This window comes from Calypte anna, chromosome 4B (assembly GCF_003957555.1).
Source record: "Calypte anna isolate BGI_N300 chromosome 4B, bCalAnn1_v1.p, whole genome shotgun sequence".
NCBI lineage: Eukaryota > Metazoa > Chordata > Aves > Apodiformes > Trochilidae > Calypte > Calypte anna.
The window spans coordinates 13,828,552-13,856,382 of NC_044249.1; the positions used below are offsets into that span (position 1 = coordinate 13,828,552).

Genomic DNA, 27,831 nt, shown 5'->3' on the forward strand with positions numbered 1-27,831 from the left:
TGAGACCATGAGCTCACAGCTCTGACCAAACTAGATCTCCAGGTTGGTCCTTCCATGGGCTAGTTATTTCTCCATGGCACATATACTGCAAGAAATTACCCTTCCAAACAATTGCCACTGTGAATTGAGGCATTTTCTCCATAAGCTTATAATTTATATATATAAACTTATAACTCAAAAATAGTCTTTGCATGAAAGGAGGAATAACAATGCCTATTCTATGATTTGGCAAAAATAAATTTTTTAGCCAAGCTACAAGTTCAGAGGTGACAAGCAAGTCAAATGAGTGGGGAAGTGAACTCTGCAGGGGGATAGAAGCACAAGGACAGTGTGGGGCTGCTGGAATCTCCTGCAAATCCATATTTCTCAAATAAAAATGTAGGGAAAAAAAGTACAGTTACTTCAGGAAATCCAGTAGGAATTGTTCAAGCCACACACTTGCCAGTCTATTTTTTGACAAAGACAGTGAAAAAAAAATCCCAATGGAAGCTGCATTTATTCAAAAGAGATTCATGCAGTGGGAACGTTGAACTAATGCAACCAGGTGGCAAAACTTTAGGAAAGAAAAAAAAAATCCCAGTGGAAGCTACATTTACTCAAAAGAGATTCATGCAGTGGGAACGTTGAACTAATGCAACCAAGTGGCAAAACTTTAGGAAAGAAAAGGGTAAAGTAGTCAGCAAAAATGTTGCTCTCAGCAAGAACTGTGTTAATCTCTCCTGCCTCTGAAAGGAAACAATGTGGAATGCTCTGCTTGTGTCTGATAAACCTGTGACTTGCTTGGAGGAGAGTAAAGCTTTCTGCTTCTGTTCCCAGTGGCTGTGCTGTGGGCAGCCCTGCTGTGCTCACACCTGACCTTCCCTTGGCTGCATCCCTCAGATTATCCCATCATATGGGTGCCACCTGCTGCCTCCTCCTCTGCTTCTGCTGCTCCCAAGGTCAGTGACCCAGCTACACCATCCAGAGCCTTCCTCTTCCCTCAGGCTAATGAGAATGGGGAATATCAAAGGTGGAGGCCTGTGGAGGTGCAGTGCTAGGAGAGGGACTCAGGACTGCCTGGTGTCCACAGGGCACCTGAGGGACAGAGGGATCACACTTGAGAGCACGTGCCAGCAGGAAATCACTGCTCAGGTTTGAAAACATGTTGAGGCAGTAAAGAAAATATATGATTAAAAGAAAACAGAGGAAAAACCTGCAGGAATGATAAATCATTTATTACAGTGGGAAAGAGGCTTTCAGACAGAAATTTCAGTGCAAGTCTGCTTTCCTCTGCAGAAAACAAACAGCCCTGGGGATCCGTACCCACAGAACAGCAGGTGTGGAGATCGTGGGGCTTCCATCTGGCTCCCTCAGCCTTTCTCTAGACACTATTGCTTGTACAAAAGCTGATGTGAAATATTAATGTATTTATCTTGCCACATCAGCATGGTGGGACACTCAGTGTCCTCACACACATGAACAATTTGGTTTGATGATGACAGACAAGATGTCTTTTGCTGTACATGAGTCACATCAGCAGAAATGTCTCATCACAGAGGAAAACAGTTTGAGATGCTGTTGGCAGGTAGGTGGTTTGGCAGATTCAGAAAGAAGGAGAACTACATTATCCAGGAGACAAGCAATCCTGGGGAACAGGGGAAGCCATAGGTTGCAGCTCTTTCAGGACTTACTGGATTCATCTTTCTGGTGGCAGATTTTGTTGCCTTCACATGGCAGCTTGAGAGGACAGATTGTTTTGGACTGAAGTTATTTGACAGCCTTTGACCCAGCTCCCCAACCAAGTTAAAATGACACATCCAGCTTTACATTTGAACTGTGAGGGAAGTGACTTTTCTGTTCTGCCAAAGGCCTCTTTTATTTAATGGCCTGTAAAGAGGAGTGAACTGCATATAATAATGACGTCTTGTGGTAGTTGTGGAATTACTGTCCTATGATTTAGTGGATAATGGGATGCCAAATTTCATTACATATTTCCCCCTCCATGCTGCAGCTCTGCAAGTTCACATTCACGGTTTCTGCTGCTCTGAGAAGCTGGATGTAGAAGACTTCTAGAACCTGTAGCTTAGTGTTGACTTCAGAGGAAAAGGATATTTTAGTCACTTGATCACTGAGGTCTGGCTTAACACACAGGTCAGAAAATCACAGCCATATCTGAATAAAAAGAATGGTTATCCATATATTCATACAGAAAACACTGGAGTTTTGGTAACATTGAGTGCAGAGGGGCTTTGGACCACGGATTGAGCTTTTGGCTTTGTAATGGGTGTGAGAGTACATGGAGAGAGCCTTTGCTGGCAGCTTGTAAAGCCCAGCAGCTGCTGAACACCTGCATTAAGTTTGCAAACAGCCTTGGTGGGCAGAGAGAAAATCCCCAAGGCCTCATGGTACCTCTTGTGTTGCTTTTACTTCTTTCAGTTTTGGTGCTGAGGTTTCTGGCTCCTGCCATTAACTGTGTGCGTATCCAAAGATCACATGGAGCTCTAAGATGTGTGACAGTTCATACTGGTGTCCATAATTGTGCAATTTTACTGAGCATCTCATTTTGCCTGCCCTTAATCATGGTCCTGCTGATGCACTCCATGCAGTGTTTTCTCCAGTTGAAGTGAGCAGCTTTTCAGAACAACCAGCCCACTCTTCTGCCACTTTGTGCAGTCCTTATCAGCACACAGGGGCTCAGCTTTTATCATAGATTTTGGATGTTGACTAAATAGTTAAAATAAGTAAGATTAGCAGGAACAGCTTGAGGTTATATTTCTATAGAGGTGCCCATTTATCCTGTCATGTCTTGTGGGTATCTTTGTTGCTCACTGGATCTTCTGTTCTGCACTACTGTGACACAGCTCATTTCTCAGGGGTTGCTTTTGGATGATGGTGGCTTAAGCTGGGTGCCAAATACCTTAGTTTTTAATTTTGGGCTACAAAGGCCTCATAAATAGACTTACACTTTATATGCAAGATTTATATCCAGCTCTGTTTCCCAGCTGTGAGGAAGGAGGCAGGAAAAGATCGTACCACTTATGAGGAGCTCAGAGGTCATGGCAAAACTGCAAGCTTGTAAAACAGTGAAATAATGCTGCTTATCAACTGATAGTACAGAATGTGTGACAGAAATGAGTGACAGATCACTGCTACTGGTCTCTGCATTTTATGTCACAGGGCATCTCATCCCCATGTTCCCTGCTCACTGCCAGAGATCCTGCTGTTCCCACTGGATATTGGGCATACTGTGCTCTGACTTCCTTCAGGTCTGCACAGATGCAAGGAGAAACCTGCTGGATTCTGTAGATACACAGAAATAGAGGAAGGTAATCATGAGACTCCATGATTCCAGAATATCTGATGACAGATATTTAGCTGTATTGATTTTTTTTTTCTCCCATGGGATGATGCCACCTATTGGACATCATTAAAAGAGGCAAAACAGCTAAAAGAGAATAAATAGGTCTTTTGGCAGTAGCAGCCAATAAAGACATACAAACTTTCATATATTTACACTGCAAAACCACATGAAAATATAAAACCCCACAAGGACAAGAGTCTGATTCTGCTCAAGAAAAATTCAACACACACATCTTGAAATCATATGTATTTAATAGTCCAAACCAGAATTCATCCCTGATTGGCCATAAGTAGCACTCAATTTTTTAGCTAATAATCTCTTTGGCTTGAGAGGGTTGCTCACAACAATAAGGTCAACAGGAATTAGGTTTAACAGTCCTTCATTTCATACATACAATAAAGGAAAAACTGGATCTCTTTTTCAAAGCATAACTAGAACAGAAAATATTCTGGATTTTCAAAGCTTTGTTATTGTCTGGTCTATTTGAATAAAAATATTTGAGTTAATATAGCTTAAAGAAATATCTTGATATGTTTTATAATGCCTACCACTGTCATATATTCTTATAAAACCATATTGGAAATAATTCATTTCAGTATATTTTGACCTAAAACATAGAAGCAGTTTCTGTGTGTCAGTGTATTCCAGGCTTGATACTGGCTTTGCAGTATTGAAAATGTTATAACTGATCAGATTTGGTTATCAGATTATAAGATATAAAAGTTTGCATTTCCATAAATTTTTTTAAACAGTTGCATGCATGAGTATTTTAAATTAATTTTATCTACAGAGTTATACACCACTTAAAGACAGATTATCTACAATCCCAATCCTCTCCTGATTTGAAAGAACAATCAAGTAGTTTAACACAGAGGCATATGAAGAAAATCAGGATAGCTTTACAGACTTCAAAGGGACTGTTGGAAATTACTCCCCCTCCTTATTAGAGTTTATCACTGTTGGTGTTCTCGATGTCATTTGTCTTTTTTTCTTTAAGTTCCCTTTTATTCTACTTTTGTTCAATTCATCCATAATGCCTAGTGGGATTTTTTTACAAATTATGTCACTTCTGTAAAGTAGCAGCAAAGTCATGAGACTGACCAGATCAACCCTTTTATACAAACCTTGCAAAGCAGTGATCTTCATTTTTTTTGTATTAAATTGAGAAAATATGAATAGTATGCAGATGTGTTGCTCTAGCTCCCTGTCACTATTATGCTAACAGTCCCGGAGACCAACTTGGACTTGACTGCAAAGTTATTTTGAAACTTGGCACTTCTCTGTGAAAATCGCTTTCATTTTCATTGTTTGACATATGGTCTCATTTCCTCCTGATGTTTGACATCTCAGGCCCCTCCAGCCTCTTCACAAGTTGTTTGTTTTACAATCTTGACCTCAGCCTGCCCATAAGAGGTTTATTAATACAAAATTCTGCCCACCACGAAGGTCTGTTCAGAGCTTTGCTGCCTTGAAGCATCTCTCCCCATATATTTTTATATAACTGTAAAACAATAATAAAAAAGGATTAATTCATACATAAAATAAGGAAAAAATCTGCAATTATAGATTTTCTAACTTGCTGATTGAAATGAGATTGCAATTTAATTTCTAAATAACACATGAATAATTACATACAGGCAGGAATAAATACAAAGATAAAGTGCAAAATCTAAAAGTACTGTAAACAACAGATACATGTTTAAATCATTTAGACCATCCTTGGCATATGAGCAGAAACCCAGTAACCTCTCTAATTTCTTGGTTTCAGTTTGATAGGAGTTTTATTAAAAAAGGCAGACATCTGGAGACTTTGTTCTGTCAAAGCTGAAGACTGTGTCTGAAAAGTCTCATATATGTCTGATTTCACATTTATTTCAACACATTACTGAAAAGGAGCACAACTTCTCTCCCAGGTGTGAACTACTCAATCTGAGCATAAGAAAATCCTCTCTCTAAAGCAGACTTTTAATGAATTATCTTAATCAATTTGCAATTTTATGTGGAATGGTTAAAAAAAAAAGGTACATAGAAAGTAAATTCTGCAAAAATAAAATTTTAGCAATATTTGGCAGTTCATAATTAACTGAGGTTGAATCATTATGGCTATTTAGAGGCAATATCCTTCTTAATGATTAAATTTGACAAATTTTAAAACAGGTTTTCTTACCTCTCCACTAGCTTTACCAATGGGAGAGTTGAGAATGAAATCAGGAGGAGCAAGGACATCAACCAGGGCAACTGCATCATCTTTCAACTGTTTAAAAATGAAAGATATACATTTGGCAACCTCCACTGTCTATGGACTCCTATGAACTACAGACCAGCACAAAGCTTAATTCCACAAAGTACCAGCTACTGGTAATTCAAGATAAATCCATAATAAGGAGTCTAGATGTATTTTGCTTTTCATGATGGGATAATTTCCAAAGAGACTGTATCTTATGTTTTTGTTTACGTGTTTTTATTCTTTCCTTATAGCTTTTAAAACACATTTCAGCCAAGATGGTAGAGCCTACACACACAAAGATGTATTCTTGCACTTTAAAAATGTAACATCCAGATTCTTCTTTGAAATTTTGCTTACCTGCAAATAATATAATCCAGTTTGACAAGCTTTTGTGTTGAGAAAAAAAATTAATGAGCTAACACGGTAATGAAATAAATAGAACTGGACTGCACCATTTCACTGATCTTCCAATGAAAATTCAAGTCCACAAATGACTGGGTGTTATTTTGTAAGAGATGTTGTTTTTCTTTTTTTTTTTTTGTTAAATAAAATACTAGGACTAGATTCAGGATCAATGATTTACTAAGCTTTACAGAAAGTTACTGAGAAACTATTAATATAATACCCTAGTAATTTACCCCTTGAAGTACAGAATAAATAAAATATCCCTTTTTATTAGTATTTCTATACAATATTATTATTCCATAACAAAAAACAATATTGAAGACTTACTCTGTAACAGAGCTCCAGGATAGCATTTTGTGTAAATCTACCAGCTTGCTCACCTGAAGCATAGCCACCTGCAAATAAATTTACAAAAAGCTTATGTCAGTTAAGATTACACTGATACAATCCTTTTGAAAAAGAGTTTATCAGTTCAGTATTCATGAGACTAAATAGATGCTCCTGTGGAATTTGGTCAACTGCCTTTCATTAATGAGGTGACTGCAAACCTATTAATCTGAGACGTTTTGAGCCTTTTGCATTAACAAATTACACCAAAGCATTTTGCTGTCCAACAGCATCCTCTCACCCCAGGCGCTGGAACACAGCAAAACTTGTGAACCCTCCATCATCTCTGAGCTAAGAGAGAACCTACTGGGGAACTTGTCACTCCAGATTCCTGGTCCTGAAAATTATTTTTTTTCCAAATTTTGTGTCCAGAATTATAATGCTCTTATCTAAATCCTAATGATTCTCTCCTCCTGCTGAGTTAGGACATTTATCAAGTCACATGCACAGTACATTCAGGAAGCTGATCTCACCTTGGTAGAGCACAGCCAGATGTTTACTTAAAGACCAGAGTCCATAGAGAGCACTGAGATTCTTAAGCACTGGCTGCAGAGTAGAGGGTATGTTGGGATCATGAGTGTAGTTATGGTATCTTTGCAAGACTGTCAGTTCAATGAAAGCAGTGGCTAATGACCTGCAGTAGTACACCTTAAGAGACAGAAAAGGGGACACCAAGTAATAAAATACAAGGAACCAATGTTCAGCTGGTGCAAAATGGCATTGCTCTGATGAAGTTAGTAGAGATTTGTTGACTTAGATCTGCTGATCTATCTTGAGATTAAGGAATATCTAACCCGGAACTCTGGGAGAAAATTCTTTCTAAAATGTCTTTGCAAATGTTAGTCATGAAATGTGTCCTAGAAATAGCATTTTTCAGTGGGTTCCAGTTTGGGTGCTCTCCATAGGTAGCACAGGCTGTATGCCTGGTACCAGTGTAGTTCGACAGCTGCATCCAGACTGCATGGGATCAAATCACTACATCAGAGAAGACCACACAAAATCAGTTTTGCTGACCACCAGATTATTAATAAGCCCATAGAACTTTAAGAAGATAAAGGTAAGTTTATATTTATTTAGCATTAAGTGCAGTTTTAAAAGAGGATAGAATCTTCCAAGTGTTTTTTACCTCTTGAAAACTCATTACAGTTCCTTCAAATAATAAATAAAAATCTGATCATGTCAGCATGACTGGATTCTGGTTTTGGATTACAATACATTGCAGTATGTTCAGAAAAAAAGAATTAAGAATTAATTCCCAATTTCTCTCCTCTATAATTCTATTACCTTCTTTATCTTGGCTTGCACTTCTGTATTGCTTCTATCAATCTATTCCCAGACAAAAAAAACCTGGGGATAATCTAGGAATCTCTTCCAGATCTCCCGCAGCAAGGACAAATATTACACACTAGAGACCCACTGGGCTGACAGAAACGTTCTTCTCCATGCCTGGAAAGTTTTAAATCAAATACATACGTATCTTTAAAACACAGCTTATAAATAATTTTCAGGTGGTTTTGAGGCATACCATTTGAAAAAAGACAATCCTGCTGTCCTGAAGATGAATTTAGGGAGAAAGAAATTAAAGACCTATGGCATATCAATGCCTACCTCAGAAACAGTTGGTTGCTTAAGTATCTTTAAATTTTAGCACATTTTAACAAAAAAGAGAAGAGAATCTCAACACTTCTGTGCAAACCATTCTCTCTTAACGCACTGACACCAATGCCCTAAGAGCTGGCCAACTGGCAGGCAATTAGACTTGATTTTATGGCAATTCCTATTCTGAATGTGACTTGGAGAAGTTTCTCTAATAAGCTGCTTTTACACTAAAACCAGGAAAGATTTCCTCCACTCTACCAATGGTTTCTCACAGAGCATCTCTTGTTGAAGCCAAGGTGCAGAGTTGAATATTCCTTCCTGATATTTTTAAAATGAGCTTAGAGGTAAGATGAATGACACTGACCTTTTTCTGGGAACAGATCTCTCCTGAGTGACAAATGTCAAGTGTTCCTTCGTTAGATGTGAGCCAGTTTTTCCCATAGAGGTAGTGGCAGAACTTAGGGAGTTTGGGTATGTACACTGAAATTTGGTATTAAGCCATTCCTAGCTATTAAAAAACCCTGGGGGTGACACAGATTGTCACTGTTTCCTTTTCAGGTTCCAGTGTTGTCAGTCTGGTATCTTTCATGAGTACTTTGCACTACAGAAATTAAAGATGGAAAAGACCTATTAGGTCACCTAGTTTACCTACCTGCCAGAGGAAGGTTCTTGACCACAAGAGTAGATGGGGATGTAATAATCAGATGCTGCACTAGATTTAATAGTAGCGTATTTAGTCTTCAGAATTTGTGTTATCAAAGTTACAGGCATCACCCAGCACATGCCTGCAGCTTTTCTGAAGGGAAATACACCCTGGAAGACTTCTGCTGATGGTAATATCCTCCTGTTCTCATGTTCAATACCAGGCACATGGACAAGAATTAGACTTTATCACTTACTTGAGTTGCTGCTTTATGCTTGAGGAAGTTGTACTTCATGACACAAGAAGACAAAACTAACAGGCTCTGAAAAACTTGGGTGAAATAAGTAAATATTACCTGGCAGTTGTTTTTTGCCTCAAAATCACTTTTTCCAGACTGTTTCTCCTTGCTCAGCTTGAGGTCACTTTCTCGGAGCAGGTAGCAAACCAGCCACTTATATGCTGCTAAAGGAACTGTAAAAGAGAAAAACCCAAAATTAACACACATTCATAATGCAGGAAGTCACATGCAGGTTCTACTACAGCCTCAGTTTTTGTTAACTAAGATGAAAAGTGAAAGTGTTAACAAATCAGACCATTAACATGACAACTCATTGCTGCAGATGCAATAAATAACATCTGGGTCACATAGTCAGACTGTAACTGCACAGTGTAGTTACACCATGCCTGACTGCTGCAAACTGACCCCAAGCTAAAAGACCAAGTACATGCACAGCTCAGTTTAGACTTCTGACTCAATCAGACTTCTTTGGCTTGCTATTTTTTTCCCATATTAAATCTTAGGTCTGCAAGGTAATCTGCCTTCTGAGAATACAAGAACAGACGACAGTGCTGGAAGTGCATGATACCTAACATAGTGCATTTGAATGACCTGCATTTGAATATAACCCACTTGTGTCATATTTTTAGAGATATCTGGAACTATTAAAGAAAAATGTTTCCACATAAAATCCTTGTATAGATCCTGCTGCTTGTGTCTCACCTTAGGATTTAATGCAGGATATTATTTTGGTAATAGCAGGTGTTCACAAGCTGCCTAAATTTAGGCACCTATTAATAGTCCAGTTTCTAACAGAATGGAACAATCAACAAATTCAGATATTTTAAGAATTACAGTGTGATTCAGTAGGTATTACAAGACAGGAGAGAACATGTGCTTAGGTATCAGTTTGTGCTCCACTAGATTTCACAATCTGGAGACATACAATGAAGAAAGAAGCAAGCAAGCAGTTCTTCTGAACTAGACTTTTTCTCATAAGCTCTTGTGCTTTGAAATTCTCCAGATTTTGCCCCATAGCTGCTGATACTATCACACTTGGTACTATTCATCACTATCCAAAGTTCAGCTTTTTGTTACAATTATTTGAGCAAAGAAGTGATTACTGAATTCTAGGAATCATCTTGATTGTCCCTTATATTAAGACCAGAGTTTCTTCCCCCAGTATGTTCTCAGTTTCACAGATCCATTTTTTCTCAATGCTTTCTCACTATCTCATTTGTTAATTTTTTGCCTCCAAGGGTCAGTCTGGGCTCACAGTGCTACAAAAGTTGGAATGCTATCTAATGTCATACTTGATTATAGCAGAGAAAGCCAGGAAAACTGCAGGAAATTTTCTTTCAACATTATTAATTTTTCTCTATGCAACTGCAAGCAACTGTCAAAAGCAGATGCACTTTCAGCCATTCCAGTGTATTTCCAAAGCACTTGCATGGTTTCTTAATGAATAATACAAGGATTGCCCCTACTGATACAAGGTAGAGGCATTGAATGTCCCTTACAACAGTTTCACTTGAAAACAATATGGTGGCAAAAAACCCAGATCACAAATGCTATTTTAGAGAATGTTAATGGAAGAAAAATTTCTGATGCTATCCTCCATTCCACAATTGAGAATAGAGACAATAGGACACATCTTGAAATGTAAACTATGTTCTTAGTAAATTGAAATGCATGTAATACAAAGAAAGTCAGTAACTAGAAATATGACAAGTAACTAGTAATATGACAAGTATCTAATAATTAGCAGAGGTTGAATCTCAATCTCTGGATGCTTTCCTCTAGAAGGAATTTAAGATTCTAGAATTAGCTTAAGAACAGTAGAAGGCTACCTGAGGAGTCCATGCAATCTTCAACACTAATGGCTGTGAATTTCCAGCCAAGGATATGATGGTAGTCTTGCAAAAAGTTTATTGTTCCAAAAGGGGATTCAATGGGAGCTCTATCTGAAATACCAAGGGAAAAGAAAATATTTATGAGAAAGTAAATCAGATTCTTTGGAACTAAAATCCTATTACAAAGCCATGCATACACTTGATAGGCCAGATCCAATTAGGCCATAATATTTATTTTATTCTGCTTAATCCAGCCAAATAGGGACTGGTGGACAAGTGCTGAAAAACCTGATATCATGGCCTATCAGCCCCATAAAATTCAATGCCTACAGATGAGTTTTCCAGTTCTTTAGGATGCTGGTGAAACCTGCTACTAGAAAATTGAAATAAAATCATGTATCAAGTGAACTAGAAAAGGTATTGACACATCTTGCTACAAAGTTAGGTGATATGAACTGTTCAAATACAATGAGCAGAGGGTACCCAGACTTAGCAAGACTTTAGGAGTAGTTCCATTGAACTGAACTTCACTTCTCAGGGACTTCTGCATGACTTGGGAGAAGGAATATTGCAATGAATATCTGTGTACTGTGAATGTATCATATGACAGAGTCTGCAGGACATTATTTATGCTCTATACAGTGACTAAATTACTGTCTATTCCTTTCAGTGTGAAATTGTCTCCTAATTCCATTAAATACACACTGATAGATCCACCAGAGCATTCCACAATGAAAATTTACCTCTTATGCAATTCATCCAACTCATTAAGTAGTTGCTGGTTTGCTGAAGCAGGACGTTGTTATCTCCCTCATATGTGCAGTTTGGATCATTGTCATTTCGGATTTCACCCAGACGATTCACTTAATAAGAACAAGCGCACAATTTAATAAATTGAAATGTATTAATAGAAGCTAAGAGGGATGAAATAATTATTCTATGACAAAATAAGACTTGTCTGTTCCTGTATGTGCAGCTACTGTTAGCAACAACCAAGCATGAAAGTTCACTGTTTAGCTTATAAAAATGAATATGCCATAAAGATTTTAGAAAAGAGTGGAACTCATACTACAAGATGAGGTTTTCATCTATGAAGTCTAAGTCTTTATTTTTGGAACTGAGACTGAATCACTGAATGTACAGTCTGTTCAAATGCTGGTGTAGACATGGCACAGTTTTAGCCTTTTTTGGTGGCATCAGGTATAAAACAAACTTTAGAAAATGGATATGAGGAAAAAAACCCTTCTAAACTTATTGATAAATTTCAGATGCCATGACACAACATCAGCCAAAGACGATAGTGACAGCCATTCTGTTCCTATCAGTGCATGCAGTGGTTTGTAACTTACTGGCCAGGTAACCATGTCCTCCACAAGCTTCTCTGCACTCCTGGGCTGCCTGCTGAGCAGTCCAAGAAGCCAATGGTTTGCTGGCAGCAGATAAAGCATGAATCTCACGTCCCAAATCAGTCTGTGTGAAAAACAAGCTACAAGTAATAACTTTTCTTTAAAATAAGTCTGTGACCAGTTAAAGCCATAGCTATGTGTACTGCTTTCTAATGAAGAAATAAGTAATTGGCAAAATATAGATAGAATTTTCTGAGATTAATGTAAAGGCAGAATGTAATATTTGCTGCCACAAAATCCTCACCACAACTGAAAAACCTTCAGCACTATCTTATATAGGACAGTAATAATTTGTTCCAAGTAATGAACACATAGGTTCATAATAGCTGATATGTGCCAGCTGGAACTACCTCCCAGCCTCTTCCTCCAAAGATGGAGAGGCAGGTGGCTGAAGGTGCCATGTCCAGAGAAAGCTTCTGTCCGCTCTGTGACATGAGCAATCCCTCTCTCTCATCAGCAAAGGGTATTTACAATATTTACTGCCTTACATGGTTCTCATCCGTTTTCCAAGCATTAGTTTTGCAGAGTAGAAAAACTTAAATGTATTCTTTCAATTTCCAGAGAATCACAGTAGCCTGCATTTATACTAACTCTGCTGGCTTTCTTTAAAAATCTGTTTGGAATTACAATTTCTGGAGTTACTGCATTGATAACACCAGAACTTGTTTAAGAGTAGAGTCCCTAGTTGGGTTGTTCTTTTTTTGTTGGTGGTTTTTTTTGATTGGTTGGTTTGGGTTTTTTTGTGGTTTTTTGCCTTTTTTTTCAAGATCTCCTATACAACAAAAGGACCTCATAAGGATTACATCATTAACAATCAGACTTTTTTCCATCACAATATTTTTTTTCTGATAGCCATTGTTTTGTGTAAGATTCCAATTTTGTGCTGATTCCAATGGGATGAGGTTTAACACGGCCAAGTGCCGGGTCTTGCACTTTGGCCACAACAACCCCATGCAGCGCTACAGGCTGGGGACAGAATGGCTGGAGAGCAGCCAGGCAGAAAGGGACCTGGGAGTCTGGATTGACAGGAAGCTGAACATGAGCCAGCAGTGTGCCCAAGTGGCCAAGAAAGCCAATGGCATCCTGGCCTGTATCCGGAACAGCGTGGCCAGCAGGTCCAAGGAAGTGATTCTGCCCCTGCACTCAGCACTGGTGAGGCCACACCTCAAGTACTGTGTCCAGTTCTGGGCCCCCCAGTTCAGGAAGGTTCCAGGTCCAGTTCAGGTCCTGGAGCGAGTCCAAAGGAGGGCAACCAGGCTGGTGAAGGGACTCAAGCACAGACCCTATGAGGAGAGGCTGAGAGAGCTGGGGCTGTTCAGCCTGGAGAAGAGGAGGCTCAGGGGAGACCTCATCACTCTCTACAACTACCTGAAAGGAGGTTGTAACCGGGTGGGGGTTGGGCTCTTTTGCCAGACGACTTTCAACAAGACAAGAGGGCATGGTCTTAAGTTGTGCCAGGGGAAATTTAAGTTAGATATTAGAAAGAATTTCTTTACGGAGAGAGTGATCCGGCATTGGAATGGGCTGCCCAGGGAAGTAGTGGATTCTCCGTCCCTGGAGCTATTTAAAAAGAGACTGGATGTGGCACTCAGTGCCATGGTCTAGCAACCGCAACGGTGGTTCAAGGGTTGGACTCGATGATCTCTGAGGTCCCTTCCAACCCAGCCAATTCTATGATTCTATGATTCTATGATTAGTGACTCCACTGGAGACATCCAGAGATAACGTATTAGGTTAAATAGAATAGAACAGATTCTTCTGATCTTTGTGAAAAGAGGAGAAATTTGAATACCCAGACATTATTACACAACTCTTACATGAGCTTTATTTTATCTGAATGTTTAAGTGAGATCTGAACAATACACAGCTAACATGCAGGCCCTAATAATTGATATTTTCAAAACGTTTTAAAATAAATAAAATCTATATGCTATAACCTCTCCAATTCTGCAGTATTTTGGTTGATAATCAGTCCTTGTACAGACTCAGATAAATCAAACTATTTCTTCTGTAAAGGCATGATTTCCAGCGTTCTGATTGTGAATAAGAAATCAAGCAGTTAGACTTGGAAGTTTTGACTTTTTTCTCCAAAAATATTCATCCTAATGCATGAATACGAATTGCAAACTCAAGCCAGACTCACACAGTGTGTGAACGAAATAAGAACAGTCTAATTTCAGAAGGTCTTTGATAAATGCCCCCTGCAGTATAATTTACAGTAGTTATAAGATGAATTTGCATTATCATCATATATTTATGATAATTATTGTGCAAGGGAACATCACATCAAATCCCAAAGAAACCAGTAAAACTTTAACCATGCCATCAAAGCTAATTTCCATGCTTTTCTGAATGTAATTTTAATCATTACTTTGTATGTCCCAAATTTCTGAGACACTGCTCTAACATTCTTGATTATAAGATGGGCTAAGACCTCTAAGTAGGTCCTTCATTTAACAATTTCCAATTTAATATAGTAAGAATCCAGCAAAGAAGAAATGTGCAATTATCTCACCTGTCTCTGACTCCTCTGCTTTGTCAATAAGCCTGCATAAAACTCTACAAAGTTCTCAAACAGGGATTTGGAGAAATAATCTAAGGCATATGTGGCAGCCAGGTAAGGAAGAAGACGCCATTGCTAGAATAAAAAATAAATAGATTTGATTGCACAATTATATACTTATTTTACAGCTATATATATATGTAACTTATATAACATGAAACCAACCCATTTTATACTTCGTTCAACAAACTGAAAAACTGCCTGATGGAGAAGAGACCTTATCAATCATTACCTATAAATATAATTAATTCTAACTCCTCTATACACAAGCTACAGTTATGTTATTCTAGTTCATGCATTTTATGAATTCATGATCAACATTCTGCTAAACCAGTCCTAAAGTTCACTGAAGCTGTGGGGACCAATTATATTTTTGCCCTGTATTGATATAATGTCTGGCAAGCCAGGGCCAGTCATGATTCATGTTTCTGCAGTACCAACATGGTAGAGGATGTCACTGTTTCACCTGCTTGTTCATTGTTGAATGTATTGTAGTGCTGGGTCCATTCTGTGAAAAAAAAAAAAGCCATGGCTGGGAAGCAAGGAAAAAAGCATTTTTGCTGCACCACTGAACTCAGAGCCCATGAAAGAAAACAGAAATTACTTCAGAAAGCTTTTGTGGTAGAGCAAGAAGAGAGTATGTGGTTCAGCAAGCACAGCCTGCAGAACAAGTCAAAACAGAAAAATTAAGAAACTTGAAGAACAGTGGAAATGAGACCCTGCTTTATCCAGAAGAGGTGGAAAGAAGGCATCTTGTGCCAGTTTGTAGAAACTCATGAAATCTTTTAAAGGTCTTGTTCTATTTTTTCAGAGCAAAAGGGTATATTTCATCTGCATAATCTGCAGATAAATACTGGTTATATTCCTTTCAAATTAAGTGCTATCTTAAGACTACACCACGATGAACTGATTTCTATACTCAGAAAGACTAGAGGCTAAAAAAAGAGAAAATTAGCATAGCAGCAAAAGAGGCACTGACATTTTTAAACAAACAGTTTCTACAACTGCAGTACTTTCACATGTGCATAGCAGACAGTTTTTCTCTGAAAAGGTTACTATTATAAAAGACAAACGCTTTTTGATACTTCAGGGAAATATGAATATTTTGGGATGTGCTGTTCCAAGATCTTTCCAGGAGAAGGTCTTAGGTTGGAATAGACTAGAATGTCAACTCTAATTTCACTAACTTCAGTGTTACTATTCTGATCTAGTGGCTCTGAATCTGAGTTTCACTACATAAATGTCTAAAGATATGAATTCCAAAATATTTACCTGTGTTTGGTATTCCAGAACTGGTATTTCTTCACCATCAGTTGGCCCAAACTGATGACGAACTGCAGAGAAGCGAACGGCTATTGACAAGGCAAGCTTTAAATTGGTCGTGGAAATTGCTGTGATCAGAATTCTGCCACTGGACAAGGATCCCAGAACTGCACTAAACCGCTCTTTAGCATCCTAAATGAATGAGAGGCACAGACTGAAAGGTGGGGCTAAGATTTTATTTACATCTCCCAGAAAGATACAGCTCCTGTAGCATGATCAGCAGCCTAGAGGATTGGCCAATTTTATTTCTTGACAAAGTTAGATAAGGTGTTCAGGCAGGACTTGAATTTCTAAATTATTTTGTGAGCACTGGGGTAGTGCAAAGAGCAAGAAGTCAGTAAAATCAGTAAGGTGAGTTATCTCTAAAAGGCAATTAAAAAAACCAGCATTCTGACTACCTCATGTGAGGTCTTTAACAGCCTTATTTAAGTCCAGCTATCTAGTACTTCCCAACATGCTCCAGCTCTTAACCTACTTACTTTTGTATATTTAAAGAACTGTATTAATGAAGCAAAACCTTGATTCATACCTTGGTTGAACTTGAGTACTTCCCTTCAGCTGTGACATCTCCAGCTGTATTCACTATGTTTTCTTTAGGTATCCTCACATTGTGGAACACAGCAAATCTGTTTAAACAAATACACAAACAATGTAAAATCCTCTGTGACACATTCTGAAGTGTCTACATTATAGAAAAAAGGTCACAGCAAGGGCACCACTGCACAATGATTTCAGGCATGCCAGTGAACTGAAAACACTGCCCGTCAAGCCACGGGGGTAATTTTAGGAGAATATGCCTGGGGATGCATCCATTTTCAGACTCAGGAAGCAGAGGAAATTCAAGACAGGAAACTATTTGCTGTAGCTCTTCAGTTTGTTCTGTGCTTTGTTTTTGTTTCTTGTTTTGTTTTTAAAAAGATAATTCTTCCAAAAAAGATCCAAACACCTCATTGATTCTAGAAGACCATTTCAGCAGCATCATGGAAGGATGAGCAGTGAATTCTGTTTGGGGGTAGGGACAGGTAAAGTTACTTTTTAGAGTTCACATCACCTTGAGACACCTTCACCAACAGCCCAGAGACTGAATTCTTATCTGCATGAGTTCAGGGAAGTCACTTAGCATATCTCAGCTACTGAGAAACTTGGGAAGATGGGCAGCTTCCTTCTCCTGCTTGGTACCTGACTGGAACATTCTGGCTGTTAATAATTTCCTGCCACAATCAATTCTGATGGACCATGTGCTCCACTGAAGTGCTGTCAGCTCATTCCAGTCTGCAGAACACTTTGGAACAGAAACACTATATATTTTTATGAGCCTAAAGTGATCAGGGAGGATCATTCATTAGACTGTAATATAAATGAGGACATAGCTGAAACAATGCCCTAAGAAGGAATAAAGTGGAGAATTTTCCTGTTTGAACTCCAGCTAGGATTTCTGTTCCTTAAAAAGGAAGAGCAAGATAACCTGCTCTAAACTGTGGCACCCTTAGCAATAAGAAGGAAGTTCCCAGAATAAACAGTGTCCTGAGTATTCATATTACTCCGGAAGAAGGTGCATAAACTCTTTCACCCAAATGGGCAATGCAGCTTGGCACACTAGCAGTAATATCAGCTCCACTCATTAATATCTCGGTACCTAATAGCACTTGAAAAGCTGCATTTGTAATCAAAGTAAATTCATTTTTCCTGCCAAAACAGGCTGATCTATTTAATAATGCTCATGAGAGCCAGGTCTTTCATATTAATAAATTACATCAGGGCTGCATTGCTGCATGTTCTTTAAAATTACATGGTGTTTCCAAGGAAACATATCTGCATTGTGAATTTATTCAGCCTTAGAGGTACACAGTATTTTTGGACCTAGCCACAGAGAATAGCATGCAATCCTAGCCAACAACCAGCAGCTTACTGGCCCTAATTTAAGAGTGCTTTATTAAGTGCCAGCTTTGGTGAGGCAACAACACTGTGTAACAGAGGCAAATTCAGAATTTGAAAAATCTAATTGCCATCTTTGTAAATATTTTTGTAGCACTGAAAATAAAAAAATATATAATTCAAAACAGTTTTCTTTTGTAAATTGGTATTCTCTGCTCCCTATATCCCAAATAAAATCCATCACAAGTAACACTGTATAGCAACTCCAATATTTTTAGGCAATAGTAGTATGCATGTTAGACCAAACTTAAGCGGTTTTAATTATTATTACTCAATATTTTAATTACAGTGTCACAAGGTTTAGGTCCCTAGTTTAGCACTCTCTTTTCCTTGTTACTGTACATCCATAGAACTACAAGAAGGTGCTTCTTCCTGAGAGCTTACATAGGCAAAAGAGCACAGATGAGGCAAAAGCTACAGATGTGTTCCAACAGTGAGGCAGACACCTGCTACTGAAGAAAACTTATCTTTATGTGATACCTTCCAGTCACAGCACCTTGGCAGCTCAGCTTTGGCTGTTTTTCATAAGCCACTACAGCAACTGAGAATTTAAGAATGAATCTGAGTGATACAAGTAAGGGAGTTTCAGGGATGTCTACAAAGTATCCCTCTAAAGTAGGAAAAGATACATAGAAGAAAACAAAATATCATCTTAAACTAAAAGGGTGATAGAAACTGGAATCATGAATCAGACTAAAGGAACAGTTGACCCAACAGAGGGCTGATGAAATCTCTGGGACACAGATTAGGAGGAAATTTCAAAGAGCTCCAGTTCCTAGGGTTTTCTTTACAAATACATACTTGGAGCATGTTTAATCCTGTAAGATTCATGGTAGTAATGACAATAAACAAAATGGAAATTTGTCCTTTTGTGTTTTCCACTATAGTGATTTGTTCAATTCATTGAGCAAAGCTGTACAGTTACATAAAATTATTTATAGTGATATGGACTTGAAACTCTAGAGTTCTTAAAAGCAAAGAAAAAATGTACTGATATATAAATCTATATACTCACGAACTATTTTTAGAAAATTCAAGTATACTAATATTGAACAAGTGGCAGATGTGTGCCAAATTAAATACCTCCCAAAAGGACCTAAACAATTTTACCCACTTTCACCTGTTGTGATGCAATCCCAAACAGTTAAATCTAGGGAAAGTTTTTTGTTGGACAGAATGGAAAATTCCACAGGGAGCTTTATTATAATCTATCCAACATAAATATAATGTAGATAATTCTGTACCACATAAAACATTACCTATAATTATATTGATTAAAACCACATGTACTCTTCTTACAACTTTTTTTAAATCTAGTGAATAAAATAGTAATTTCTAATCATTATATGACAATCTATTTTCTTAGAATGAAAATTATTTCAAACAACTTTTAAGTTTAGACTTTTCCTTTTGATATTGTCCATTAAAGATACATTATTGCCTTTTCTTTCTGTAAGCTGCTATCAAAATAAATGCATATAAGATAGCAAAAATTTTAAGAAGCAAGCAAGAAAGAAAAAGTAATTAAAAATCACACAGAAAAAACCCATGTGTAAAGAATAGGATATATTGTCTATAAGCACCAGTATTGAAAATAAGAGCAGAACCTTACAGGATCTTGGGGTCAGGCAATCTTGTGAGATCATTGCCAACTCCTGTTTCACTCCTTCTCCAAGAACTTCAGTATTTGAAACTGTTAGACATACTGGCCAATTTGAACTTGATATTGGAACATACTAAAATAAATAGTAAGATTTAATGAAACCAGTGATCACATTTCTAATGGTTATTACCTAGAAAGCATAATGAATCGGCATGGACCACATCTGCCAACGCATTTAGGGTAAAAAATCTCTTTCAAGAATTGAAGAAAAAAACCTACAATAATGGAATTGTGTATAGAGTCATGGGGATATCATGTACCAGGAAGTTTGGAAAATGGCTACAATTCACACTGTGATGACAAGACCATAGGTTTGAAAGCTATTCTACTTAGGGCCTCTTCTGCATAGCAAACAGTGTGACTGAGCTGAGAGCCTCTCAGCAAGAAAGACAGAGAGCTGTCCACTTTAAATACGTATCATAGGGCTCTACAGCAACATGCAATTTTGCATCATGTAGCCTACAGGTTGAAAGCTGTACTGCACAGCTTCCTACGCAGATTAGCTGAAAAGAATAAAGTGCTATTCCAATAGCAGCATTCTTGTTTGAGTTCTTTGGCCAGTAGTTAAGGGAATATTTCAAACAAAACTTATCTGAATGACTTTAAATCATGCAACATAATTCATCTGGAGTGCAGTATTGCTGATAAGAAGCAGCAGCTGGAGCAGGACCTTTTGCTAGTGCTAAATTAATATGCTGTCACCTATAGTACAAATAGCTCAGAGATGCTTTGGTACATTTCAGATGCCTTTCCTGACAGTTCTTGTTATTGATTGTGTTAGAACTGGTGCATTGATAGTTCCTTCAGTCCTTCTAGCCAGACACAGAAAGCAGGTGAACGGCACTGGAAGGCTGTGAGTCAAGCAAACTTACGACTTTTTATGGGATACAGTAAACCCTGGGAAGAATAACACTTCAGAGATTTGGTGAAACACTCCCAGAAGGAAACAGCAACATACTCCAGACTGAAACTCGAGTTACAGAGAAGCTGGGGAAAACTGCATGGCCATATTTTAGTTCTAGTTTCCACTATTGAGGCTCTAATCCAAGAGTGTTACTCTAACAGTAACACTCAATAGAAATGATAAAAAAACACAGCATTTTAGAGGCCTCCTAATCCTACCTTAATGGATTTCATGGACACACAAAGATTCACTCACCCTAAAGTTCTTAGTCTAAGTGCCAGTCATGGAAGGAGTTCTGGATATGAAACCTCCTGCAACTGTCGAAAGCTGACTTAGGAATAAAAGAAGGAAAAAAAGTGTTTGAACTTCACTGCAGATGTGAGGCTGTATTTCTGTAGCTGATAAAAAAAAATGCATGCCCAGATCTGAAGTTACCTTTCCCCATTACCACCATCAAGTGCCTGTCAGTGTGACCTGGCTATGGCTACAGAGTTTTGCAGTACTTGTGGGAAACAAGGCAGCAGCACTCCTTAGCAATGTGCACAGGACTGTATGTACCCACAGAGTGTCTGTATAACCTTGACTGTAGAAACTAAGTCAAAAGGGCGAAACACAGAAAGATAAATGATTGCACAGCAAAAGTCACCATTTAGATTTACATAGCGAATAAGCAAGATGTGTGCAAAATACTTGGTTTAACTGTGAAAGCAGCACTCTTCATCAGGATTAAAGGATTGATGGTACAGTATTTGGATAATACAAATATTTTAAACTTTTAAAATTTATTTTACAGTTGCTTTGTTTAGGACTCTGGTAAGAGACTGCAGGACAATTAAAACATGAAAAAAGCATAAGCTTATTTGAGGACTGATTTCTACACTTGCTTTCTTACTCATATCCCTGTATTGGACCAGCCTTTTCTGTGTCCTTGCAGTGAACCAGACCTGACAAATGATCTGCTTGAAGACAGCCAAATTATTGTGGTTTTTTGGTCGTATTATTTTTCAGACAGTTCCAGCTCCCCAGCTGAGTCCCCTACACAGCTCCACAACTGTCTGTCCCAGCACAATGAAACAGGCAGTGTGGGAGTAGAAAAAAAACAACCAAGGAAGCTGAGCATAGAAATTATCATCACTGAACTACCACTTCAGATTGTCAAATCAACCTCCAAGAGACTATTTAGGCTTCAACCATGTACTACAGCTCCTATCTCCCTAGTGAAGTAACTGCAGCCACTGCAAAGTCCAAATAAGAACAAAAAGGATAAATATTACAAGACAAACACCTTTTGAAGAGCTAGACTTTCATTTGCTCTACTATTAAACTGGCAGTAGCAGAATCTTAACATATTATTGGCACTGATACTGGCATAGTAACAAAATAATAAAAATTAATTAATCATTTAAAAGTCAACTGTAACAGCCTGAAGGCTGTGTGAGGTATGCCATCTTCACCAATATATAAGGAATTGTAATGAGGGCTTTCAGAAACTGGGGGGGAAAAAAAAAAAAGAGAGTCTTTTATACCATTTAGTGCTTTTCTGCCCAGTAAGTCCATTTTACCCACTTTCTCTTGGGTGGTTTTGTTCTTTTGTTTTCAGTATCCAGAAAACTGAATCTGGCCTCAGTGATTGCTTGAGAACATGCTGAATGCATTAGCATGCTGCATGTGTGGAGATTAATCACATTTTAATTGTGCATGAAAGACTGTTGAACATCTAATAAAAAACTTCAGATTTCCAAAGTCCATCATTATAATTAGAGCTAACAATATTTCTCCCAGAAAGATCCTTTTTTCCCCTCTACAAACAATTCTATTAAAATAAATAGCTTTCTGCCTGGCAGTGGTTTGCTGTATCTGTGATAGCATCATTTCACTACCTTTTTTCTTACCATAGGTTTTGTCTGCTCACTAAACTGTACGCACCTTATCAGTGGCTACAGCTGAATGAGTTCAGAGCATGTTTTACAAAGACAAGCTTGTTAAACACCATTTCAGAAACACAGTTATAACTGTTTTTCAAACTCTTCCCCACTCAGATTCTGTTGGGCATCATTCCTGGAGTGGGGAAAGCAGCAATTTGCTGCTAGTTACAACTAAACATGAAACTGGATCACCACTGATCCAGTGGCAAATTTTTACTGATGGGCACTGTACTAATGGATGATTTTTGTACATTAGTCAAGGCAAACAAAAGAATAAAACAAAAGAAAGAGACAGAAATACAAATTAACCACAAAAACTTTTGCTTTACACCCCTCCTTTTATCCTTGCCAAGAATTTTATTGAAAATAATACCCATTTTTTTTCAGTCATTGGTTTTTTTCCCTCAGCAACTTCCATTTTGAGACCTCAGTGAACAAGCACATTTCAAAGACTGTCAATGCATGAGCAACAGGTGGGCATTTTTGCATTTTAAAAGCTAAGACCAAAGCACTTGCATCCCCTGCTGGCACAACGCAACACAACGCAACACAACGCAACAACACAAACCAGTCTAAACTCCCCGTAAGAAAAATATGAGTTCTGGTTTTAACCACGTGTGTCTTGGTAACACAAATTATTGTAAATGATTTAGAGAAAGAAAAATGTTTTAAAATATTTTAAAGTGATTCTGTATTTTTATCGGGATAATGGAAGCTAAAAAGACTTGCAAAACCCATATAGTTTTTGGACATTCCAATTATGAAACCATGAGAATAATTTGGAAAGACAGATTTAGAAGGAGTAGGCTACTCAACTGCATTTACATGGCAAAAATTCCCACATTACTTCTTTCTCTTACTGAAAACATTAAACTCTGCATTAGCAGGGAACCAGCCTTCAGCCAAACATTGCAAGCGATTGTTTTCCAAAGCCAGAAGGGACAACTACAATCACCTACTCTGTTCTCCTACATAACATAAATCAATGGCATTTTCCAAGGAAGCTCTGAAATTTCTTCCCTGTGTCCTACCTAAATGTTCAGGGCCTAACTCTCTGTATCCATATTGAAAATTATTAGCATAAAGAAGGTGAGAAAGAAAATCTGACACCTCTACCAGAGATACCAGACTGATCTTTCCTCTGACTGTTTTTCCTGAGTGTAATTCCATGGTAATATATCTGGTTTAACCAAGTGTCTATGGTAGTTTAACAAGAATTAACACATACCTTCCCTCCCCCAAAAAAACCCCAAACAACAAAAGTCATTGGGATCCCTTATTCAGGCTGCATTATGTGGATTCTCTTTTCAGATTATTCAGTTATTACTGATATTTTAAGAAATGCTTTTTTTTCCCAGTACCTACCATACAAAGAAAGGCTAAAGGAGCTGGGTCTGTTCAGCCTGGAGAAGAGAAGACTGAGAGGGAACATCCTCAGTGATCATTAATATCTAAAGGTGGTTATCAGGAAGATTGGACAAGACTCTTGTCCATGGTGTCCAGGGACAAGGGGCAATGGTCACAAACTGGAACAGAGGAGGTTCAACCAATAGATAAGGAAAAACCTCCTTATAGTAATGGTAACAGAACTGCACTGGAACAGACTGCCCTGAGAGGCTGTGGGGTCTCTGTCTCTGGAAACATTCAAAACCTGTCAGGATCCCTTCCTGTGCAACCTGCTATTGGTGAACCTGCTCTGGCAGGGAGGGCTGGGGGCTGGACTAGACGATCACCAGAGATTCCTTCCTACCCCTAACTTTCTGTGATTCCAATTTTATGTGACAAGTACACACTTCTTCTTTCATATCTTGTGCATAAAATTATGCTGTAAATTAAGAACAAACACCAGATTCTGAACGTTTCTACATAAAGCTGAATTACATTTAGCTTACTCAGGCCCATGCTGCAGTGCCATCTGGTGGCTACTAGTTTGTAATGCAGATGAAGGCAAAAACACCCACCAAAACCCCAAATCCTCTTCTTTCCCAGACTTTTTCTCATACTTTTCCTCCAAAAAATTTCTACATTTTTAAATTTTCTTCATCTATGCCTTCAAGCAATAGAGCATCAATGTGGATGAGCTAGGTAGCATAGAATTTAATGTTATATTTGCCATGATAGGCTGTTTAGGACAGCAAGAGAAGCCTGGTACAGACAAGACCTGTGACCTGGAAAGCCAGTCAAAGCCATTACATCTGAATGCAGGGTATCTTAGGATGCCTATACTCTGTTTACTGCAATGGGATATTCTGAAGGACAACACATATATCTGTAACAAACTGCACCAGCAGAAAGAAGTAAATTTGAGGCTAACTCCTCCTCCAGATGTCTCCCCCATTACTATTTTAGGTCTTTCTCTTTTTAGCTCTTTACACAGAGCTATGTATCTCACACAGGGGGTTAAATCATAATTTTTACATAACAGCTGTTTTAGTGCAGAAATCTTCCTAAATTTTCTCACTGTAATTTTTCATTTCAACTGTGCACAGAGAACACAGGAAAAAAGAAACTAACCTTCTCTTCTGCAGTGAACAGGGTTAGTCTAGAAATCCCATGGTTTAAACAAGATACCTACTTTCTCTGCTGGGTATCACTAATCTTACATCTTTACTCACAATAAATCTTGCCTGGGGATCTCCATTAGCCTTCCTGTGGGCTGGAAATCAACAGGATAAAATATTCAAAAGGCTAACACACATATGGGTGGAGATGGTGATTAAAATCTTTACTCAAAACTTAATGGTGGGTTTTTGTTTTCATTATTATTATTGCAATATATGACTGTAAGAATGCTTGGAGTTTTTAACAGTGGCACTTGATATTCTAAAAAGTAAGAGAAGCAGAAAGACTATGGTTATTCATACAGATGACAATGAAAATCAAGGTTTTTCAATCTGGCTTGTTTTTTAGAAATACCAACAACTTAAACCCATCTCCTGATGGATTGACTCACCCATTGTCCAACCCATTCAGTCCTATTTTCTTTCCAATGTCACCTACCATCACACCTGGCATTGGTAGGAGAGTTTTCGTATCTCGAAGCTGCATAGAAGTGAAATAAAACATTATTTTCAGGGTTTTTTTTTTTTTTTTTTTTTTTTTTGCAGGAAACTAGCAGTATAACACAGGCTGTACAATGATCACAAAATCAGTAAACATATAAAACCAGTAGAATGTTACAATTGCAGTAAATGTTGAAAGCATTACGTTAAGAATCTGCTGGTCAGATAGAAATAGCAGCATAATAGAAAGTCTTTAATTTGAACTTGCTCCCCCTAAAAAGAAAACAAGCAAATAAACAAAGGATTAGCAATATTTCCACCATACCTGTACAATAAAGGAATGTAATCCTTGGCATTGTCCATCAGGAGTATAGAGCTGGGCATACACAACTGCATGAGTGGCATGTTTCCCCATATTACCAACCCAGAACTTTGCTGCTTCAAAGTCAGGAGTATTGATGATAAATTCCTGTAGCCAGGAAAGAAAGTAGCAAACGATAGTAGCAAATCATAAACATCAACACACAGCTTTTTGTTGTTGTTGTTTGTTTTTTTTCATGGCCATGTAATGTTTTGAAAACATCCATTATCTGTCAGGGTTTCACTCTGTACTCCACTCCCAACAGCTGTGTTGCACTCTTCCTGAGTTCAGCTTTGGAGAGAATATACGTAGTTAGGAAAATTTAGAGCTGAAAAAGATGAACTCTTTAATTGCTCAGCTAAGCAGTTAAAAAAAAATAATAAAAAAAAAATTATGGACTCAGAAGCATTTCCCAGCTCTTCGGTTAAGCTAAGCTTTGTGTTCAGGAGGGGCTGTGAGGGCTGAAATCTGTGCAGGGACCACCTTCCTCTGAAGTGGTTTCGTGTGGAAAGGAAGCCAGGCTGACAGTGTCAAAGGCAACACACGTGCCATTTTTGACAGCTGGGGACCAAGAGGAGTGAGAATTCTGCAGAATACATGCATCCTGAAATTTAGACATAGCTTAGGTTCCAAACAGTGCTTAATAGACATAAAAGAAATCTGAACTCAGAGCTTCAAGATCCTAATAGAGATTAAGGACAGGCTGAGAAAGTTGGGATTGAATTTATTGCTGATTAATTTATTTTTATATGTTTATTTATGAATTTATTTGAGCAGTAATGTTTATTTAAGGAAAAAAAATATTTAGCAGTATCTTAACAGAAACAGCAGTTCTACTTTGCTCCTTCAGTCTCTCCAATAGTCTGGTTATTTCTTTTTGTATTTCTTTTTCTGATCCTCATGAAATAATCCTAATTGTCATATATAAAGCCTTCACATTTAAAGACAAAGGACCATTTGATTTGCCCATCCAACTACGCCTTAAGGGACACAACAAGGGAGAAGAATGCCATCCTGATTTTATAAGAAGCTAAATTAACTACTTTTACAAGAAAACAGAAATTTCTGGATTTATTGTAAATATTGATTTATGATAAAAAACTGTTTCTTTTGTTCTGTTGGAATGGATTCACTTTCCTCTTTTAAAAAGTTTTCTGTGCCTTAAATGCACTGATTTATAGTAGCCAAAATACTAATGCAGAAGACTTCTGTTTTGAAAACACTGGAAAGTTGTGAGGGAGCACACTCATCTGTTGAAATTCCCAGCCTTAACTGTATTATTTTTAGGAACCCATTTATTTTTGTTACAAATTAATGGAGAATGACTTGTCTCTGTATTGAGGCACCCACAATACATGAAGCTAGTCTATTCTGGTTTCTTGAACCAGGGCTTCCCAGAAACACTTTTCCCTCCAATATAAGTATTTGACTATTTTTTTTTTACATTTGAAGTTAAGCTTAATTCTTTCTTGTTAATCAAACAAATCCTTGAACAATTCTACCCTGTTATCAAATAATAAGGTCTAACAGTGTCAAACATTACTCCTGTGCATTAAGGACTGACCTGAGTGCTATGGTCAAACGTAGCAGTAGTCCGTATGCCTTTGGTATTTGTTCCATGGCTGAGTTCAGTCAGAGCAAAACATCCAAAAATCTAAATAATAAAACATAAGCCAGGGTTCAAGAGTACTTAGTTACAGCAATTAAAATAGTAAGACTTTCAAATGATTGCAAACACTGGATAGTAAAATAGCAATTACAAGAAACCAAGCATAGCCCTAAGGATAGGATGTGATGCCTGCAGCAGGGTACCAGGATCTTTTTTCCCTTGCTGATGGCTGACTCATTCAGGCAGGTACAGATTATTACATCCTCTGGCTAAGTTTTCAGATGTCTAGGCTGAGGGAACTATTATGTGGTGAAAATCTGCAAGTCTGCTTGCATTACAAGCAGTTCTGGGAACTCCTAAAGTTAGGAGGAGAAAGAATGAGGCTGTGAATTTTTAAAATTGGGAATAC

The 27,831-nt window shown here is 37.9% G+C and overlaps 1 protein-coding gene across 4 annotated transcripts in view; it reads right to left on the reverse strand.

Annotated features, from left to right (window-relative positions):
• Positions 1-3,573: 3,573 nt before the first annotated feature.
• ACOX3 (acyl-CoA oxidase 3, pristanoyl) overlaps positions 3,574-27,831 on the reverse strand; it is a 29,821-nt gene continuing 5,563 nt past the window's right edge. For all 4 annotated transcript variants that reach the window (XM_030450634.1, XM_030450635.1, XM_030450636.1 and 1 more), the window contains 14 exons: positions 27,378-27,467; positions 25,778-25,921; positions 25,404-25,492; positions 16,553-16,649; positions 15,973-16,155; positions 14,653-14,775; positions 12,081-12,201; positions 11,475-11,594; positions 10,729-10,842; positions 8,957-9,072; positions 6,833-7,007; positions 6,300-6,367; positions 5,508-5,594; positions 3,574-4,841 (listed from right to left, as the gene is read on the reverse strand). In XM_030450634.1, coding sequence (XP_030306494.1) covers positions 4,722-4,841; positions 5,508-5,594; positions 6,300-6,367; positions 6,833-7,007; positions 8,957-9,072; positions 10,729-10,842; positions 11,475-11,594; positions 12,081-12,201; positions 14,653-14,775; positions 15,973-16,155; positions 16,553-16,649; positions 25,404-25,492; positions 25,778-25,921; positions 27,378-27,467 — 1,647 coding nt within the window. In that variant the 3' untranslated portion in view covers positions 3,574-4,721. The remainder of the gene's footprint in view (positions 4,842-5,507; positions 5,595-6,299; positions 6,368-6,832; positions 7,008-8,956; positions 9,073-10,728; positions 10,843-11,474; positions 11,595-12,080; positions 12,202-14,652; positions 14,776-15,972; positions 16,156-16,552; positions 16,650-25,403; positions 25,493-25,777; positions 25,922-27,377; positions 27,468-27,831) is intronic.